This window comes from Mobula hypostoma, chromosome 27 (assembly GCF_963921235.1).
Source record: "Mobula hypostoma chromosome 27, sMobHyp1.1, whole genome shotgun sequence".
Classification (NCBI taxonomy): domain Eukaryota; kingdom Metazoa; phylum Chordata; class Chondrichthyes; order Myliobatiformes; family Myliobatidae; genus Mobula; species Mobula hypostoma.
The window spans coordinates 34,813,142-34,835,634 of NC_086123.1; the positions used below are offsets into that span (position 1 = coordinate 34,813,142).

The 22,493-nt window shown below is 41.6% G+C and overlaps 1 protein-coding gene across 1 annotated transcript in view; it reads left to right on the top strand.

Moving 5' to 3' along the window:
• gltpa (glycolipid transfer protein a) overlaps positions 1 to 21,630 on the top strand; it is a 55,680-nt gene extending 34,050 nt beyond the window's left edge. Inside the window, exons 3-5 of the mRNA XM_063034144.1 lie at positions 5,022 to 5,155; positions 17,282 to 17,432; positions 19,433 to 21,630. Coding sequence (XP_062890214.1) covers positions 5,022 to 5,155; positions 17,282 to 17,432; positions 19,433 to 19,615 — 468 coding nt within the window. The 3' untranslated portion in view covers positions 19,616 to 21,630. The remainder of the gene's footprint in view (positions 1 to 5,021; positions 5,156 to 17,281; positions 17,433 to 19,432) is intronic.
• Positions 21,631 to 22,493: the final 863 nt, after the last annotated feature.

Below are 22,493 nucleotides of genomic sequence, written 5' to 3' on the forward strand. Positions count from 1 at the left end.
CTGAAAGATGATTTTTTAAAAGGTCAGGAGTGAATCAATATACACGTCAGAAAAGCAAAGGAACCATTCTGAAGACAAAGATCATCTTGTATACACAAACTCAAAATCTGCTTCCACTGCTGGATTTGCAAGGGGATGGGAACCAGAGTACCAGAGCAGATAGTGGAGTGGGGGTGAAAATAAATGATGTCAAAAGTTCATGCAAAGTCACAAATAGAAGGGCTGTGTGTGGTGGTAATAATCTTCTGAGGTGTGTCTATTTCAATGCAAGGAGTATTGTGGGGAAGGCTGACGAGCTGAGGTCGTGGATTGACACATGGAATTACGACATTATAGCCATTAGTGAAACTTGGCTACAGGAGGGGCAGGACTGGCAGCTTAATATTCCAGGGTTCTGATGTTTCAGACGTGATAGAGGCAGAGCAATGAAAGGTGGGCGGGTGGCATTGCTAGTCAGGGAAAATGTTACAGCAGTGCTCAGGCAGGACAGATTAGAGGGCTTGTCTACCGAGGCCATATGGGTGGAGCTGAGAAACAGGACAAGTATGACCACATTAATGGGGTTGTTTTATAGACCACCCAATAGTCAGCGAGAATTGGAGGAGCGAATCTGCAGAGAGATAGCAGACAACTGCAGGAAACATAAAGTTGTGATAGTGGGGGATTTTAAGTTTCCACATATTGATTGGGACTCCCATACTGTTAAAGGTCTAGACAGGTTAGAGTTTGTAAAATGTGTTCAGGAAAGTTTTCTAAATCAATATATAGAGGTACCAACTAGAGAGGTTGCAACATTAGATCTCCTATTAGGAAACGAGTTAGGACAGGTGATAGAAGTGTGTGTAGGGGAACACTTTGTTTCCAATGATCATAACACCATTAGTTTCAACTTGATCATGGATAAAGATAGATCTGGTCCTTGGGTTGAGGTTCTAAACTGGAAAAAGGCCAAATTTGAAGAAATGAGAAAGGATCTAAAAAGTGTGGATTGGGACAGGTTGTTCTCTAGCAAGGATGTGACTGGTAAGTGGGAGGCCTTCAAAGGAGAAATTTTGCGACTGCAGAGTTTGCATGTTCCTGGCAGGATTAAAGGCAAAGTGAATAAGAATAAGGAACCTTGGTTCTCAAGGGGTATTGGAACTCTGATGAAGAAGAAAAAGAGAGAGTTGTATGACATGTATAGGAAACGGAGCAAATAAGGTGCTTGTGGAGTACAAAAAGTACAAAAAAGAAATACTTAAAGAAATCAGAAGGGCTAAAAGAAGACATGAGGTTGCTTTGGCAGTCAAGGTGAAGGATAATCCCAAGAGCTTCTACAGGTATATTAAGAGCAAAAGATAGTAGGGGATAAGATTGGTCAATCTTGAAGATCAGAGTGGTCGGCTATGTATGGAGCCAAAAGAAATGGGGGAGATCTTGAATGGGTTTTTAGCATCTGTATTTACTAAGGAAACTGGCATGGAGTCTATGGAAATAAGGCAAACAAGTAGTGAGGTCATGGAACCTATATAGATTGAAGAGGAGGTGGTGCTTGCTATCTTGAGGCAAATCAGAGTAGATAAATCCCTAGGACCTGACAGGGTATTCGCTCGGACCTTGAAGGAGACTAGTGTTGGAATTGCAGGGGCCCTGGCAGATATATTTAAAATGTTGGTATCTATGGGTGAGGTGCCAGAGGATTGGAGAGTGGTTCATGTTGTTCAGTTGTTTAAAAAAGGCTCTAAAAATAATCCAGGAAATTATAGGCTGGTAAATTTGACGTCGGTAGTAGGTAAATTATTGGAAGGAGTACTAAGAGGATAGGATCTACAAGTATTTGGATAGACAGGGACTTATTAGGGAGAGTCAACATGGCATTGTGCATGGTAGGTCATGTTTAACCAATCTCTTGGAGTTTTTTGAGGAGGTTACCAGGAAAGTGGATGAAGGGAAGGCAGTGGATGTTGTCTACATGGACTTCAGTAAGGCCTTTGACGAGGTCCTGCATGGGAGGTTAGTTAGGAAGATTCAGTCGCCTGGTATACATGGAGAGGTGGTAAATTGGATTAGACATTGGCTCAATGGAAGAAGCCAGAGAGTGGTAGTAGAGAATTGCTTCTCTGAGTGGAGGCCTGTGACTAGTGGTGTGCCACAGGGATCAGTGCTGGGTCCATTGTTATTTGTCATCTATATCAATGCTCTGGATGATAAAGTGGTAAATTGGATCAGCAAATTTGCTGATGATACAAAGATTGGAGATGTAGTGGACAGTGAGGAAGGTTTTCAAAGCTTGCAGAGGGATTTGGACCAGCTGGAAAAATGGGCTGAAAAATGGCAGATGGAGTTTAATACAGACAAGTGTGAGGTATTGTACTTTGGAAGGACAAACCAAAGTAGAACATACATAGTAAATGGTAGGGCACTGAGGAGTGCAGTAGAACAGAGGGATCTGGGAATACAGATACAAAATTCCCTAAAAGTGGTGTCACAGGTAGATAGGGTCATAAAGAGAGCTTTTGGTACATCAGCCTTTATAAATCAAAGTATTGAGTATAAGAGTTGGAATGTTATGGTGAAGTTGTATAAGGCATTGGTGAGACCGAATTTGGAGTATTGTAGGAAGAGGCGCAGTCGACGTTTCAGGCCGAGACCTAGTCCTGACGAAGGGTCTCGGCCTGAAACGTCGACTGCGCCTCTTCCTATAGATGCTGCTTGGCCTGCTGCGTTCACCAGCAACTTTGATGTATGTTGCTTGAATTTCCAGCATCTGCAGAATTCCTTTTGTTTGGAGTATTGTGTTCAGTTTTGGTCACCAAGTTACAGGACGGATATTAATAAGGTTGAAAGAGTGCAGAGAAGGTTTACGAGGATGTTGCCGGGACTTGAGAAACTGAGTTACAGAGAAAGGTTGAATAGGTTAGGACTTTATTCCCTGGAGCGTAGAAGAATGAGGGGAGATTTGATAGAGATATATAAAATTATGATGGGTATAGATAGAGTGAATGCAAGCAGGCTTTTTCCACTGAGGCAAGGGGAGAAAAAAACCAGAGGACATGGGTTAAGGGTGAGGGGGGAAAAGTTTAAAGGGAACATTAGAAACATAGAAAATAGGTGCAGGAGTAGGCCATTCAGCCCTTCGAACCTGCACCGCCATTCAGTATGATCATGGCTGATCATCCAACTCAGAACCCTGTACCTGCCTTCTCTCCATACCCCCGATCCCTTTAGCCACAAGGGCCTTATCTAACTCCCTCTTAAATATAGCCAATGAACTGGCCTCAACTGTTTCCTGTGGCAGAGAATTCCACAGATTCACCACTCACTGTATGAAGAAGTTTTTCCTCATCTCGGTCCTAAAAGGCTTCCCCTTTATCCTCAAACTGTGACCCCTCATTCTGGACTTCCTCAACATCGGGAACAATCTTCCTACATCTAGCCTGTCCAATCCCTTTAGGATTTTATATGTTTCAATAAGATCCCCCCTCAATCTTCTAAGTTCCAGAGAGTATAAGCCTAGCCGATCCAGTCTTTCATCATATGAAAGTCCGGCCATCCCAGGAATCAATCTGGTGAACCTTCTTTGTACTCCCTCTATGGGAAGAATGTCTTTCCTCAGATTAGGGGACCAAAACTGCACACGATACTCTAGGTGTGGTCTCACTAAGGCCTTGTACAACTGCAGTAGTACCTCCCTGCTCCTGTACTCGAATCCTCTTGCTATGAATGCCAGCATACCATTTGCCTTTTTCACCACCTGCTGTTCCTGCATGCCCACTTTCAATGACTGGTGTACAATGACACCCAGGTCTCGTTGCACCTCCCCTTTTCCTAATTGGCCACCATTCAGATAATCTGTTTTCCTGTTCTTGCCACCAAAGTGGATAACCTCACATTTATCCACATTAAATTGCATCTGTCATGAATTTGCCCACTCACCTAACCTATCCAAGTCACCCTGCGTCCTCTTAGCATCCTTCTCACAGCTAACACTGCCGCCCATAGCATCCTCCTCCCAGCTAACGGGGGGTGGGCGGGGGTGCTTCTTCACAGAGAGAGTGGTGGGAGTGTGGAATGAGCTGCCAGATGAAGTGCTAAATGCAGGCTCACTTTTAACATTTAAAAAAAAAACTTGGGCAGGTACATGGATGAGAGGTGTATGGAGGGATATGGTCCAGGTGCAGGTCAGTGGGACTAGGCAGAAAAATGGTTTGGCACAGCCAAGAAGGGCCAAAAGGCCTGTTTGTGTGCTGTAATGTTCTATGGTTCTAAAAGACACACACACACACACACACACACACACACACACACACACACACACACACACACACACACACACACACACACACACACACACACCCACCCATATGCTGGTGATATTAAACCTGAATTTGAAAGGCTGTGTGTGTATGTGTCATTTCAGGGACTGAGTGGGCATCTAGACTGGTGATTTGGTATAGCGACATGGGTGATATAGTATTAGATCTTTCATGTATGATTTTCCAGAGCCATATTGTATGAATTTTTTTTTTTAATTTGTTCTTTTCTGGCAAACAATTGGTCATCAACTATGATCAAAAACTGATCAACTTCATCTATCTTACTGCTGTCAGTGAACAATGCTGTGTAAAAACTAGCTGATACTTTTGTCTGTATATACTGACAACACTTGTACCTATGAGTTATATAGGAGATTCCATACACACGGAAAGGAGGTAGATTTTGTATTTGTATGGAATCTCCAATATACCCTCTTGGGTCTGGACTTCCCAATCTATTTTATGCTACGGGGCCTTGCCATTAACCATGGAGTCCGTGGACCCCAGGTTGGGAACCCTTGTCGTAGAAATTCTCATCCAGGCACTCATAAAAATGGGTATGGATTTGAGTATGTGTTTTAGGATTGGCCCTTGGTGTATGTTTGCTACATCAACATGGTGTCACCTGGACAGCAGTGTTCACTTCAGTCATGTGCTTCTTAAAGAATTTGACCTTTGGTCATGCTGAAGATTCATTATGGTTTGCCATTTGTTTGTTTTAAATAGAAAATTAAGACTGTGTTTGAGACAAATCCCATAAAATTCAAGACATTACAAATGATTCTTGAAGGTGAAAAGGAGCTGTATGGCACAAGCTGGCCAAAGGTTGGAGCAACGTTGGCATTAATGTGGCTAAAAAGGTAATCCTGTACAATTTCTGTTCTATATTCTAAACTATAATCTTGTGTTCCTATTATCATCTGTACTATATGCCCCTTTTTTTGCCCTGCATTTAAAAAAAAAAATTCTCAACCAGGTTTGATTTGGAGTACAAAGACTGGCAGCATCATCTGTGGTGCCATTAATTGGTGTTTGACTATGGAAAGCATCACACTCTGCACTCAACGTATCGCTGCAGATGTCTTCCTTGGAGGTGGGGTGCTATGTAAATCAGCGCTATGTGGAGTCATTATAACATTGCCTAAGTAGAAATGTGTGCCTGATTTTAAAAAAAATCAAACCCGAGATGTCATATTTTACGTATGCACAGTAATTCGAGGAGTAATGAACACACAAATAGGCCTAACGTGTACATCAGTGGAGCAGCAACGTATCACAGCAGCAGCGGTGGAGGGAAGTGGGTGTTGGTTACACCTTAGAGGAAGGACCAGGCTGTGGGTCCTCTAACTTTGGCTTCAAGTAGGCATCGAGATTTGACTGACTGCCTTTTCTTAAGTTTCCTCTCACGAAGCAGTTCTCTGTAGCTGGAAATCGTGTCGAGAACACCGCTCTTGTGTCTTATTGCTTCGCTGCCAGTCAGGGTCATTCAGATTATCAATGGCGCAAACATCATCCTATCATCCTGACGCTCACCAGCTTCCCAACGCTGTGTCACTTGCAGTTTCACATCCATGCTAAGCTTTTCCTAGACATCTGAGATGTACTACCCTCACTGGAAATGGCAGGCTGTTTGGGTGAAAAAATGGAATAAGTTGCAGAGGGAGGGAGAACATTTAAACACACAGGGGAAGCAGAGCATGAACTAATAATGTGAGTGGCTCAGAGCATATGTAAAGCGCTCTCACTGGCTGATTGAATGTTTACTGTAATGGCGGCCGTTCTTGAAGTTTTAGGTGTTGATTAGAATGAATTTAGATTATGAAGACACGCAGTCCTCTTTTATTGTCATTTAGTAATGTATGCATTAAGAAATGATACAATATTTCCTCTGGTGTGATATCACAAAACACAGGACAGACCAAGACTGAAAAAACTAACAAAACCACATAATTATAACATACAGTTACAACAGTGCAACAATACCATAACTTGATGAAGAAGTCCATGAGCACAGTAAAAAGTTCAAAGTCTCTCAAATGTCCCACATCTCATGCAGACGGGAGAAGGAAGGAAAACTCTCTCTGCCATGCCCGACCACAGTCTGACTCTGAGTCATCCGAAAACTTCGAGCCTCCGATCACCTCTCCGACACCGAGTACTGAGTGCCATCTCTGTCCGAATGATTCGACCTTAATTTCGGTCGCCAGGCAAAGCCGGGGATTTTGAGGCCTTCCCTCCGGTAGATTCCCGATCATGCAGTAACAACAGCAGTGAAACTGGCGTTTCAGAAATTTCTCCAGATGTTCCTCGACACTTTCACGTCTGTCTCCATCAAATCAGAATTGCCCATGGCCCCTATTTAAAGGATACAATATCATTTTTCACTGGAGGGCTGCGCACACGCGGTGCGCTGCTCTCTCTCTTCCCGCCAGTTGTCATTTAAAGAAATTTCACTAAAGATTTAGATAACTGCGTTGTAAGCAATCAGCGCTATGTGGGGTTAGTGTTATGCGGGGTCTGAGAGTATTCTAGAAAGCACCCACTCTTCTGTCAGGCGCTGACAGCCCTTGGGAATGGAAATCTTGTTTGACATTGAACTATTGGGCAGCCATTCAAAATGCAACCACAAATTTAACATTTCAGTTATCCCTCTTAATGCTTGAAAGAATAATCCCAATTATAACCTGGATACCTTATTACAAGCTATCTCTTGCCTCGAGCAATATCTACATTTCCTGATGGTAATTGCAGAAATTGGAATTAGTGGAAGTGGTTTTCACTTTGTCATTGGGTACCAAATTACATCTGTGCACATTATAAACAAGAGATTCTGCAGATGCTTGAAATTCAGAACAACACACACAAAATGCTGGAGGAACTTAGCAGGTCAGTCAGCATCCATGGAAATGAAATATATAATTGACATTTCAGGCTGAGAGGGACCCTTCTTCAGGACTGGAAAGAAAGATGAGAACCCAGAGTAAGTCACCTTACTGGGACTTCTCATCCTTCTTTCCAATCCTGAAGAAGGGGCTCAGCCCAAAACATCAACTATTTACTCTTTTCCATAGACGCTGCCTGGCCTGCAGAGGTCATTCAGCATTTTGTGTGTGTTGTTCTGAATTTCCAGCATCTGCAGATTTTCCTGTGTTTGGAATATGTGGTGTTGCTCCTCTACTCTTATTGTGGCAAAAGCGGAGACAATAGACGTAAGGGAATGGGGATAGGAATTAAAAATTGTTGGCTACGGAGAAATTCCGCTCTTGGTGGATGGAGCTGAGATGCTTGACAAAGCAGTCCCCCAATTTATGTTGGGTTGATTTCACAAATGTAGAGGAGGCTGCATCAGGAGACCCGATTCAGCAGGCAATCGCAACAGATTTGCAGGTGAAGTGTTGCCTCACCAGGAAGAACTGTTTCTAGGCCTGAATGGACGTGAGGAAGGAGACAAAAGGGCAGGAGTAGCATTTTGGTTATTTGCTGTGGCATGCATCAGGAAGGAGATTAGTGGAGAAGGACAAATGGAAAAGGGCATTACGGAAGGAGTAATCCTTGTGGAAAGCAGAGAGTGGTGGGGAGGTAAAGATGTGTTTGGTGGTAGGGCCCAGTTAAAGATGGCAGACTTTGCAGAGATTGATGCATTGGATGTGGAGGCTCGTGCTGGTAGATGAGAACAAGAGAAACTCGATCCCTGTTGAGGCAGAGAGGAGATGGGTTGAACACAGATGTTCAGAAATTGGAGGAGATGTGGGTCTGGGCAGCATCAGTGGTGGAGGAAGAAAATTCTATTCTTTGAAGAAATGAAAGGAAAGCTGTATGCTGGGAATGGGTAGAGCGGAGCTGAAGGAACTGAGAAAAAGGAATACCATATTTACAGGGGACGGAGTGGAGAGAGAATGGTCAAAATAGCTGTGCGAATCGGTAGGTTTATAAAAGATGTTGGTTGACAGTCTGTCTCCAGAGATGGAAATGGATTGAGAAGGAAGAGAGAGATTTCAGAAATTGACTATGTGAACTTAAGGGCAGGGTGGAAATTGGAGGCAAACTTGATGAAATTGAGCTCATGATGGGTGCCCAAAGCAGCACCAATGTAGTTGTCAATGAGGCGCAGAAAGAGTTGGGAAGCATTAGTCTTAGAACACAGTCAATGAAAAGGCTGGAATATCTGGGGCCATTGTGGGTGCCCATGGCTGCCCCTTGAGTCAGGAGAAAGTGGGAGGAGCAGAAGGAAAAATTGTTGAGGGTGAGGATCAGTTCTCCCAGGTGGAGGGGAGTTGGTTGGATTTTTTTTGTTGAAAAGAAGTGGAGAGTTTAAAGGCCTTCTTGATTTGGGGGGGGAGGCAGTGAATAGGAACTAAACATGGTGAAAGTGAGGTGGTCATAGCCAGGGAATTGAAAGGTGTTGAGGAGATTGAGGACATGTGAGGGGTCACAGATGTAGGTGGGAAGGGACTGAATCAAGGGGGATAGAATGCAGTTGAGGTATGAGGACATGAGTTCAGTGGGGCAGGAGCAGGCAGAGACAATGGGCCTACCCGAACAGTTTGGTTTGTGGATTTTGGGTAGCTTGTGTTCTCAGAATTATTTATTATTATTATTATTATTATTTTTGTACATTGGTTGTTTGTCAGTCTTTGTAGTTTTTCATTGATTTTATTGCATTTCTTTGTTTAACTGTGAATGCCTGCAAGAAAATGAGTCTCAGGGCATTATATGGTACATATTTAGTGCCTATAAAAAGCATTCACCCCACCGCCACACTCCTCTTCCGCCCCCCCGGGGAAGTTTTCACGTGTTACTGTTTTACAACATTGAATCACAGTGGATTTAATTTGGCTTTTTTGACACTGAGCAACAGAAAAAAGACTCTTTCATGTCAAAGTGAAAACGTGTCTCTGCAAATTGAACTAAATTAATTACAAATATAAAAAACAAAATAATTGATTGCATAAGTATTCACCCCCTTTAATATGACACACCAAATCATCACTTCCTCTTCTATTTCCGGCAGTTTAGACGCATCTAGGCGTATTACTGCCCTCCGCAGGATGTATAATTAATTATAGAATTTCAAGAAACTCGAATTCTTAAATATAAACTAGTTGCACGTATAACTGAATAATAAACTCTTCAATCAGATGGTGGTTCTCTTGGTGGCCAAACAAGGACTTAATAGAAAAACAAAATACATTTAAGTCAGCCAGCCTCTTGAACAATATGCTTCTTTCAATTTTTGTAGCAAAACATGCTGGACTGTCTCTGGACTACCACAGTCACATAATCCAGTAGGATGTTTTCCTATTATCTTTAAATAATAGTTTAACCCACAATGCCCCAACCTAAGCCTTGTTAATTTCACCATATCTCTATGATTTAAAAAGTAACAGTCTGAGACCTTTTTAACTAGTGGGTGACTAGAAACGAAATGCCTTCCTTTTAACTCAATTTTCCAATCCTCCTGCCACTTCTTCTCTAGACCTTTTTTTTTATCCTACTTCTCAATTCTGCTCTGCCTAGGGGTACTCTAATTTCTGCTTGCCTGCTCTGTAAGGAAGACTTTGCAATGCCATCCACAATTTCATTTCCCTCCACCCCAGCATGCCCAGGTATCCATGTAAATCTGACTTCACAACCCATCTTCCCTACTCTAAACAAAACTAAGAATCTCAATAACTATGTCAGGACAAGCTTTTGATTTACTCCCTTTTATAGCCTCTAAGGCAGCAGCAGAATCTGAACAGATGATAACCCTACGTGGTCAAGAGTCTTCTATCCACCATAAGGCCCAGAGGATTGCTAATAATTCTGTTGCAAATCAGAAACACCATCTGAAACCCGGTGACCAATCTTAACTCCAAGTTGAGACACATACATCCCAAATCTTGCCCTACTGCTCTCTGGGTCCACTGAGCCATCAGTAAAAATCTTCAGATAAGATCTCCATTTATTATTTAAATATTTATTTATGATCGCTGTTGAAATTGCTGTGCTTCCTTGAAGCTGAAAAATGAGGAATAGGTCTACTTCTGGTTCTGGCAAAAGCCAAAAAGGAATGGGTGGCAAGCAAATTTGGTCAGCTATGTCTTCCTCAATCAGTTTCAATTTCACAGCACAGTTATTAACCAAATCTAAAAATGGATATCTTTTAATTTTACTTTGGTACTCCGACTTCCCCTGCAAAAGACATTTTGGTGGACATCTGTGATTGAATCCATTTAGTTTTGCCCAATACTGCAGGCTCAACTGAATTCGTCTTAAATGTAGAGCCACTTCTCCCATCTCCACGCATAATGCAGGACTGATGTTGTTCTAAAAGCTGCACAACAGAGTCTTAAGTGCTTTGGACTGCACAGTGCCTAATTTTTCAAGCACTGCCGTAGCGGCAGAACCATAAGCAATACAACCATAATAAATGATCTAATCATAGCTAGATGCATTAAGTACATAGTTTCCCGCCCTGCTCCCCAGTCACATCCAGCAATACTTCTCATAACATTTAAAACTTTCTCACACTTTCCAATTGATTTATCTATATGAACCCTCCAAGTAAGTCTTCATCAAACCAGACACCTAAAAACCTGAATATCTTTACTTTTTTCTAATGGAGAATCATATAGACACAATTCACAATCAGGAATCTTTCTTCTAAAGCCAAAAATCATATATTTGGACTTAGAAGCAGAAATCCTGAAACCCCATTTTTCAACTGATCTTAAAGCCTTTTGTACCTACTTTAATATATACTTGACATTTCTTCCTCTTTTCCAGATTGCACCATCGTCTGCAAACAACGATTTACCAAATCCTGTCCCTACCTGATCAAAGATATCGTTTATCATGACATTAAAAAGAAATGGACTAATGACGCTTCCTTGAGGGGTACCATTACCTATTTTAACTGACTTGGAGCTTGTTCCGCCTACTCTTACTTGAATTGTCCTTTCCTTAAGAAAATCTTTGATCCAATTAAACATTCTACCTCTAATTCCTGCATCATAGAGTTTAATTAATAAACTATCCTTCCATAGTGAGTCGTATGCTCTTTCAATATCTAGAAATACACTTACCATTACTTCTCTATTTTGAAATACTTTTTTAATATCATGATCTAAAAGGGCAACAGATTCCATTGTTGATCTTCCAGTTCGAAAACCATTTTGATAGGCAGCAAAATGTCCCTTATTTTCTTAAAAATAAACAAGTCTGTTGGTGACCATTCGTTCCGTAGTTTTACAAAGCACTGATGTTAAAGCTATAGGCCAATACGAACTAGGACTAGATGTGTGTTTACCTGGCTTTAAAACTGGAACTACCATCGCATGCTTCCATTCTACTGGTAATTTTCCATCTTTCCACACTGAATTAAACAAAGCTAGCATTTCTATTAATACAGAGTCATCTAAATGCTTAAGCAATTCATAACACAGTCCATCCCTACCTGGAGAAGTGTTTGAACCTGATTGGACAGCTTCCTACAGTTCCTGAAGGGAGAAAAACAAATTTATGGAACTATTATCATCCAAACTCCTGTTCAATTTGCAACTGTCCTTTAACATGATTTCCTTTCTCAAATCACCTAACTCTCCAGAACTGTGTAACACTTGGAACACCTCTACAAACATATTGGCCTTTTCCTTATTGGTTACAGCTTCAATATCTCCTTCCAGCAAAGCTGGGATAGATGGTTTTCTATATATCCCTGACATTCTGTGAATGATCGTCCATAGCTGCTTTATAGGTGTCTCAGGGCCCATGGTTCCACAAAATCTTCCCCAACTATCCCTCTTTGCATTTTTAATTACTCTCCCTTGCTACTGCTCGCTCTTTTTTATACTCCATAACATTATCTAACACTGGGTACTTTCTTAATTTCCTGTACGCTCTATTTCTGATTCTTACTGCTATATCACAATTTTTATTCCACCACGGAACTAATGCTTGAGCCTTAGGAACATTCTGTAGCGGACTAGTCAACTGAGCAACTTTATGAATTATAGAACAGAGGGATTCATTCCAATCGTCTATGGAGCCCTCGCTATCAGTCTCTTCTATTATATCCACAGCTTTCTCCTGGTACTCATCCCAATGGGCCAAAGAAAAATTATACCTAGCACCCCTCTCCTCAACTTCTACTATCAAATTTCTACCAAATCTACATAGTATAGGATAGTGATCCCTTCCTGGAGTGTATCTGTCCATAACATCCCATTCCCCGACCCTGGCTAAGTTTGAGGAAGTGATTGATAAGTCTAAGTAACTACAAGTATTCTTTACAATATTAAATCTTGTAGGCCTTCCATCATTTAGCAGTACCATGCTATATTTATCTAGCAACTCCTCTACTACCACTCCATTACTATCTTTACTTTCACTACCCTATATAGGATTATGGGCATTGAAATCTCCAACCCAGATTACTGGGGATCTTGCCTTCATAATTTCATCCAAATCTGATAACAACATCATATTACGTGGATTATAAAAGTTAATCAAAGTTGTTTGACCACGAGAGCTCCAAACCGCCACAGCCACAATTTCAAGGTTAGATTTAAAATCAAGACTTCTAAACTGGAGTCCTGTTTTGATGAAAGTTGCACACCCTCCACCAGATTTACCCGTTTTGTCAGCTCTCAAACTATCGTATCCAGGGATCACAAAGTCTAAGTAAGGCTTTAACCATGTCTCCTGTATACAGATCAAATCAGGCTTATCTTTAAAAGTTCCAACAAATCTTGTTAATTTTTGACCATTTGCAATTAAACTTCTTGCATTCCATTGTAATACTAAAAACGTCCAAATACTGATTACTGGCCTCTTCATCCACATAAAGCTCCTCCGAACACTCTGACCTGACAACTGGGAAGTATTCAGTGATTGTTTGTCTGTCATTTACTCGTAATTTTTCTGGTAAAACCTGTTTCATATCAACGAATCTTTCTAGCTCCAACAACTGCTTTTATCATATTCGACCTCTTGGTTGTAGTTTTAGCCCCGACCAGTACATCAACAACAAACGCCAAAAAAGACTCTTTAGTCATCAACATGTCTGAAGGAACCATAGTTGGAGAATGCGGAATGTGCTGACTCCCCATCGTTCCAATCTTTTCTTTACTTATCCTTTGCTCTCCATCAACTTTCTTTACGGCCTCAGCATATGGTATGTTTGTTGGTTACTAACAATCTGAATCTGCTTTGCCTTACTAAAATACTCACATCCTCTGAATGCCACTACATGATCCCCTCCACAGTTACTGCATTTTAGGTGCTGCTGCCTTACGTGCTTTAATATCATGATCCTCTCCACATTTCGCACATCTTCTTTTACCTCGACATGAACCAACAATATGTCCAAATCTCTGGCAATTATAACAGTGCAAGGGAGGTCTAATATATTCTCTAACTTGATAAGACAAGCTCCCAAGATAGACTCTAGTTGGAAGAACGTCACCTGTAAAAACCAGTAGGACAGGAAAATCCCAATCACCACCTCCTCTCGATTTTAATCGTTTGGCTTCAATCACTTGACCACCTTTAATATTGTCCAAAATTTCCTTTTCAGTCATGCCAGACCAAATACCATACACTACCCCCCCACCCCCGCAACTCCCTTTTTTTCGGAGTGACACACTTCATTTTCACAACCAATTTTCCCACCGTTTTAGCACTGCTACGTTGGTCAACATCTTTGCATCAAATTTTCAGCAATCCATTAGACAAAATCTTGGCTTGGGATCCTTTACCTATTTTGTTCTGTAATGCTGCTGCCACTTTCAAGGGATTAAGGGCTCTAAATCCTCCTTCCCCTTCCTTCTGACCTTTAAAAGGCGGGAGGAGAGAGAGCAGTGCGCTGTGTGTGCGCAGCCCTTTGATGAAAAATGATATTGTATCCGTTAAATAGGGGCTGCGGAGAATTCTGATTTGATGGAGATAGATGTGAAAGCACAGAGGAATATCTGGGGAAATTTCTGAAACCCCAGTTTGCTGCTGTTGTTACTGCGTGGTCAGGAATCTTCCGGAGGGAAGGCCTCAAAATCCCCAGCTTTGCCTGCTGTTGGTGACCGAGATTGAGGTCGAATCGTTCGGACAGAGGTGGCGCTCAGTACTCGGTGTCAGAGAGCTGATCGGAGGCTCGAAGTTTTCGGACGACTCAGAGTCGGACTGTGGTCAGGAATGGCAGGGAGAGTTTTTCTTCCTTCTCCCGTCTGCGTGAGATGTGGGACATTTGAGAGACTTTGAACTTTTTACTGTGCTCATGGACTTCATCAAGTTATGGTATTGTTGCACTGTAGTAACTATATGTTATAATTATGTGGTTTTGTTAGTTTTTTCAGTCTTGGTCTGTCCTGTGTTTTGTGATATCACACCGGAGGAAATGTTGTATCATTTCTTAATGCATGCATTACTAAATGACAATAAAAGAGGACTGCATGTCTTCATAATCTAATTTTATACAGAACTATAAATTCCTCCAAGTCACCCATTCTCCTCAATTTGTTGTCCCCCATTACTTCAGCCTTTTCACTTGATGCACCCCTTTTTTTGGCTATCCTTACTTCTGGAGTATTCCACAGTCTCCCACCCTCCTCCTTCAATCTCAACCCCCTCTCCCCCATTTGCAGCCATAAAATTAAACAGGCCAACCAGAAGTTAAGGGAAACCACCACTGATTCCCCCCGTCTCCCACCCCCTTCACCCTCTCTTGGTCACTCTCCGCTAGTTTATTCAGAAAATGGCAGCACCCCCACTCTCTCAAAATCGTCACTGGTGCAGCCAGTTGGTTTTAGAAGTCTCATAATTAGTGAAATGGAGATCACCTGTGTGCAGTCAAGGTGTTTCAATTGATTGTAGTAGAAATACCCCTGTATCTGGAAGGTCCAACTGCTGGTGAGTCAGTATCCTGGCAAAATCTACACCATGAAGACAAAAGAGCACTCCAAGCAACTCTGCAAAAAGGTTATTGAAAAGCACAGGGCAGGAGATGGATACAAGGAAATTTCCAAGTCACTGAATAACTGTACTCCAGGGGATAAGTCAATCATCAAGAAATGGAAAGAATATGGCACAGCTGTAAATCTGCCTAGAGCAGGCCATCCTCAAAAACTGAGTGACCGTGCAAGAAGGGGATTAGTGAGGGAGGCCACCAAGAGACCATAAGACATGGGAGCAGAATTAGGCCATTCAGCCCATCGAGTCTGCTCCACTGTGCCATCATGGCTGATCCCAGATCTCACTCAACCCCATACACCTGCCCTCTCACCATATCCTTTGATGCCCTGACTGATCAGGAATCTATCAACTTGCACCTTAAATGTACCCACAGACTTGGCCTCCATCGCAGTCTGTGGCAGAGCATTCCACAGATTCATTGCTTCCAGGCTAAAAAAAATTCCTCCTTACCACTGTTCTAAAGGGTCGCCCCTCAATTTTGAGGCTGTGCGCTCTAGTTCTGGACACCCCCACCATAGGAAACATCTTCTCCACATCCAACCTATCTAGTTCTTTCAACATTCGGTAGCTTTCAATGAGATCCCCCTGCATTCTTCTAAATGCCAATGAGTACAGGCCCAAAGCTGCTAAACCATGTTAACTATGTTAACCAACCCCTTCATTTCCAGAATCACCCTTGTGAGCTTCCTCTGGATTCTTTCCAACAAAAACACATCTTTTCTGAGATGTGGGGCCTAAAACTGTTGTAAGTGTGGCCTGACCAGTGTCTTTTAAAGCCTCAGCATTATCTCCTTGCTTTTAAATTCTATTCCCTTTGAAATAAATGCCAACATTGCATTTGCCTTCTTTACCACAGACTCGACCTGTAAATTAACCTGGGAGTCTTACATGGAGACTCCCAAGTCCCTCTGCACCTCTGATGTTTGAGCCTTCTCCCCATTTAGATAATAGTCTGCACTATTGTTCCTTTTACCAAAATGCATTATCATACATTTCCCAACACTCTTAATCCATCTGCCACTATTTTGCACAGTCTTCCTATGACAATTCTGGAGGAGTTACAAGCTTCAGTCAGTGGGATGGGAGAGTCTGTGTACCACAGCTGTCGATCGGGTGCTTCACCAGTTGCAGCTGTATGGGAGAGTGGCAAAGAGAAAGTCACTGTTGGGGGGCGGGGAACTCGCATGAAATCTTGGCTAGGGTTTACCAGAAAGCATGTGGGAGACTCTGAAGTCAGCTGGAAGAAGGTACTATAGTCTGATGATGAAACCAAAATTGAGCTTTTTGGCCATCAGACTAAAAGCTGTGTTTGGCATGAGCCAAACACTGCACATCATCAAAAACACACCATCCCTACCATGAAGCATGGTGATGGCTGCATCATGCTGTGGGGATGCTTCACTGCAGCAGGCCCTGGAAGGCTTGTGAAGGTAGAGGGTAAAACTGATGCAGTCTGCAAAAGAACTGCAACTTGAGAGAAGATTTGTTTTCCAGCAAGACTAATTCAGCTGTTAGAGTCCTATCCACACGGACTCGAGGCTGTAATTGCTGCCAAAGCTGCATCTACTAAATACTGGCTTGAAGGGGGTGAATACTTATGCAATCAGTTATTTTGTGTTTTATATTTGTAGTTAATTTAGATTACTTTGTAGAGATCTGTTGTCACTTTGGCACAAAAGATTTTTTTTCTGTTGATCAGTGTCAAAAACAGCCAAATTAAATCCACTGTAATTCAATCTTGTAAAACAATAAAACATGAAAACTTCCGAGGGGAGTGAATACTTTTTATAGGCACTGTAGATACTTTGATAATAAATTTACTTTGAACTTTGAAATACTGTGCTACTGCAGAATTGGGAAGAGCAGTCAAATAGCACTGATAACTCTGACAGCGTTTTGAGAATGAATTGATTAAAACTAATTGGTGTTGGTGTGATGTTTAAATAGACAGAATCAGTGACTTCTAGATTTGCTATATTAAAATTTTCTGTCTTTGAATTTTAAGACGTGAACTGAGAGGTTTGTTCTTATGTTTGCAGGGGTTTGAAATTCATACAGGTAATGCTGCAGAGTATTGCAGATGGGGAGCGTGACGACGCAAATCCAAATCTTATTCGAGTCAATGCAACAAAGGCGTATGAGATGGCTTTAAAGAGGTACCATGGCTGGTTTGTACAAAAGATTTTTTCTGTGAGTATATTTATTTATAGTAAATTATATTCCCTCAATTTTGAAGTGTTTGGCTCCTTTGTCCTGGTCAGATTTGGGCAGATTTTCCTGTGGAAATGACTCCTGTTTGGTTTCAGTGTCAGTCTTGACTGCCCTTGTATCCTGCTTTAATTAAAATAAATGGAGATGAAATGAAATGAAAGAGAAGGTTGGTAGCTCAGCTTGTCTGCAAGGTTGTTTGCTGAGCCTGGAGGTTAGGCTGCAAATGTTCCATCATCAGTCAAGGTGACATCATCGCAGTGCAATTGTGTTGTTTCTGCCGAGTGCTCGCGTTTATATTGTTCCGACCTGTTATTCTGATTTGTTGGCTATTGCGCTGGCTTCTAGCCTCCGCTGGTTATCGGTCGTTGTGGGCATTGTTTCTGCGGGATCGGGGCTGATGGACGCCCTATGAGCCAACGCTCACAATAGCCGATAACCAGGAATACGGGTCAGTCATCCGTTGGCTGGGACCCTGCTGAGACTAGTGGCCAACCAATCAGAACAACAGGTTGGACCAATATAAACTCGAGCACTCAGCGGAAACAACACCCAATGTGCACTGATGATGTCACCTTGTCCAGATTCAGTGACCTCTAACCTCCAGGCTCAGCAAGCAACCATTCTCCTGCCTTCTCTCTGTAACCTTTGAGGCCCTGACTAACCAAGAACCTATCAACCTCTGCTTTAAATATACTCTATGGCTTGGCCTCCACAGCTATCTGTGGCAACGAATTCCACAGATTCTTCACCCTCTAGCTAAGGAGATTCCTCCTCTTCTCCGTTCATATTGATGTTCCTCTATTCTGAGCTGGTGTTTTCTGATCTTGGACTCACCCACTATAGGAAGCATCCTCTCCACATCCACTTTGTCTCGGCCTTTTAATATTCAATAGTTTCAGTGTTTCTCCCCCTCATTCTTCTAAACTCCAGTGAGTACGGGCTCAGAGCTGTTAAATGCTCCTCATACATTAACCCACTCTGGATTCTGTCCAATTCTAGCACATCTTGGATAAGGAGCCCAAACTGCTCACACTACTCAGTGCAGTCTGACCAATGGCTTATAAATCTCAGCATTACATCCTTGCTCTTGATCTCTAGTCCTCTTGAAATGCATGCTGAACATTGCATTTGTATTTCTCACCACCGACTTAGCCTGCAAATTAACCTTTAGGGAATCCTGCACGAGGACCTCCAAGTCCCTTTGCACCTCGGATTTTTGAATTTTCTCCCCATTTAAAATGAAGAAGGGTCTCGGCCCGAAACACCGACTGTTTATTCATTTTCATAGATGCTGCCTAAACTACTGAGTTCCTCCAGTGTTTTGTGTGTGTTGTCTTGGATTTTCAGCATCTGCAGAGTTTCTTGTGTTTGTCATGGTATGGTTTTTGTTTTTGCACCACTCTCTAAACTCTTGAGAATGTTGTGCATGAAAATCCCAAGAGACCAGCAGTTTCTGAGATACTCAAACCTCCCTGTCTGGCACCAACAACCATTCCACAGTCAAAGTCACTTGGATCACATTTTATTCCCCATTCTGAAGTTTGGTCTGAACAACTGAACCTCTTGACCATGTCTGCATGCTTCTATGCACTGAGCTGCTGCCACGTGGTTGGCTGACTAGATATTGCATTAACCTAATAAAGTGACCACGGTGTGTATTTTTAAAGTGTAGTCTAGCATTAGAAACACAAGATTCTGCAGATGCTGGAAATCTTGAGCAACTCTTGTGGAACTCAAGTCAGGCAAGGTCTGTGGAGGGGAATAAGCATTCGTCATTTCAGGCTTAGGCCCTTTATGAAGGAAGGGGTCTCGGCTTGAAATGTTGACTGTTAATCTAACACTATAGATGGGTCCTCCTTCACCTTTAACCTTCTGCACTCTGAGATCTGCCTGTCATCCAGGTTGGTACTGTGATATGTATGTGATGGGGTAGAGTGATCCATTCCGGCAATAACTTGACCTTCACTTTTGTTTTCCAGGTCGCAGTTTACGCAGCTCCGTATAAATCAGACTTTCTAAAAGCGCTGTCAAAGGGCAGAGAGGTTAAAGAAGAAGAATGCCTAGAAAAAATAAGGCAGTTTTTAGTTAACTTTACAGTGACTGTTGATGCTATCTATGAGATGTACACAAAGATGAATGCAGAGCTGGATTACCAAGTTTAAGACTTGCACTGACAACCTTTACTCCTTTTCCCCGTTTTTACTCTTTCTCTCAACGGTATACCCTGTAATCACTGTGATTTAAGTTGCTGTTTGCAGGGTGGTGATCGTTAACCTGCAGTAATCAGTGTGGAGACAACACTGATCATGTGGAGTTGATCCATGTGCAAGTTGCTGCGTCCACCTTTTCACTAGTGCTACAATAACGGTGAATTAAATCGGCACAACAGTTTTATCCCACTTGTCCTTTTGACCTATTTGATGGAATAATGCTGTGTATATTTTCTAAATTTATTTTACTAGTTAATACAAGCAAAGTGGGGGTTTTCAGTGGTTACCCCCTAATGCATTTATGACACTTTACCACTTAACACAACCTTTGATCATTTATAAAATGTTGAAATAAATGTGGAGGCGTGTTAATCTTTTCATTAAGTAGATAATGTGGTCTTTCTAAGGTTTTGGGTAAATAATTTCTGCTGTATAAAGTGAAGCTACATCCTTGATCTATTTTGAAGCATAATGGATGATCTGTGTCTGCTAAAGTTGATTCTAGATGAACTGACAATTTTGGGGTTAAATTTTGCACTGAATTAACGTGTATCATTGATTTTTCTCTCCTCCCCCCCCACCCACCCACCCACTCTCTCCTCCCCAGTCCCATTTCAATAAGCTGATGTTTGGGTTGAAAGTGCCCAATTTTGACTGCCTGAGGCCTTTCACGTGAGCCCATGCACGATACACAAGCTGCTGAAAGAATGGCATAGCTCAGTAAATTCTCACTTGCTTTTCCTCATTCTAGTCATGGAAGTTCATGCCTGCTGTAGTCTTAACAAATTGTCCAACAAACGTTAACTAATTTGGGACAGATTAGTCTAGTGCTGTTTGAAAAAGAGGCTGTCACATGTACAGTTTAAAGCTTGCTAAATATCGAAATGCAAAGCATTTCTTTGCCTTGTTGAAATGGAATTTGGAATTGGAGTTTGAGAGAGTACTTTGCAGTCTTTTTCTAATCCTACTTGCAGAACTTCCTGTCTGAGTTTACTGTCATGTATCAAAGCAGTTTCACAAAGCACAATTTCGATCAGTGCTCTCACCTATAAGCTGCCACTGATTGTAAATTTTAAATGGTTCTTGAAGATGACAGCAAAGATTGAACACAGAATTGGAAAAGATCTCATTGCCCTACAGTATTGGAAAAATACAGAATATATCACCATCTGAAGGGGTTGCACTCTTTTGAGAGGGTCGGGAACACAGACAATTTAAATGCTCTTTTTAAAATGTGATTTACAAATCAACTAGTTGGCAAATATCTTGGCTAATGTTTGATTGTAAGTAATAATTCTCATTTTTTTTTCCTACCTTCCTTCCTGAAAAGTTCTTACTTTCCATCGATAGAACACTTTGTTTTTCTTCCAGTCTCAGTACCATCTGGCAGGCCTTTTTTTTTGAGAACCTGAGAAGTGATTCTGCAGTGTTTGACTGACCAGAGAAGTTGGTTGGAGGCAAATTAAAATGGCCTGTTATTCGATGTATTGAACATTTTTTTTCATCTGGTGACTTCAGATTATTACCAGGAACATGATCTATCTTTTTAAACCTTCACTTTCCCGGACTAGCATGGGTACAAAAGTGACTTGTAATAACACCTGCAGTTTTCTGTAAAAGGTAGTTCCTGTACCCACTTCGGTGAAATATGTTTTTTGACTAAACTTGGCTAGTAGGTTACTTGCATTTGTAGCCCATAACAAATCTATTAAGTACTGATCTTCTGTTGGTTCCTTGGCAGGTCTAATTTAATCCTGAATATGATGAATTAATGGTTTTAGAGAAATGGTAGCTTTAGCAAAATGGTATTAAGTCATTTTCTGAAACTAACTAGAGAGAGTTTTTTGTATACAGCAGTACTTGGGTAGTTGTAGGCGGTAATTGAAACTTCTGAAATATCACTCCCTCTGACAAGCATAAAATTCATGGAACACACATCAAAGTTGCTGGTGAACGCAGCAGGCCAAGCAGCATCTATAGGAAGAGGCGCAGTCGACGTTTCAGGCGGAGACCCTCGAAGGGTCTCGGCCTGAAACGTCGACTGCGCCTCTTCCTATAGATGCTGCTTGGCCTGCTGCGTTCACCAGCAACTTTGATGTGTGTTGCTTGAATTTCCAGCATCTGCAGAATTCCTGTTGTTTGCATAAAATTCATGGGATTGTTTTAGACAAATACAAGGAAAGATGGAAGAAATATTGATCTCAGTTGTCAGATCACTGTAAAAACAGTGAATTATGTTCTGATTAAGCTTGTATGTCGACTGTCTTTTGGTTCTTGTAGCACTTGAACGATGAGTTTGGATGACTGGCGGTGGGTATGTTAGTTGTTAGATCAAGCAGTGATTGACGTTCTAAGGAAGTGCCTTCAGAGTGTTGCTTGTTAGAAGTTGGATATGCAAAGTCCACTTGTAACACTTGAATACTATGTTTTAAAGTGTACAAAATACAACTGTTTAAGGATTAAATATTCAAGAAATGAAGCTTTTTGATTTAAGGAGATTGAGAGGACTTCTGATTTTAAAAACACAGTTGGAAGTATTTCTGCATACTGGCTCAAGACAAAGTGGGTTAGTAAATATAGTTGATATTAGAGTTTGTTTCTAAAATGCTTTGTTGCAGCATTAACGAAATGTTATTGGCTCTAAACCTGTGCCTTGCATTTTCCTATAGGTGTGTTGGCTGTTACAGTTCACTTCTGTAGTTGTATGCTTTTATAGCATCTTTGTTGAATCACATTTCCAGGTTTTGGATTTGTTAAGGGAATAGTGAGATTAACTAGTATGCTTAGAAAATTTTCAGTAATGTCATTTGGTTGTTTTTTGAACTATGGC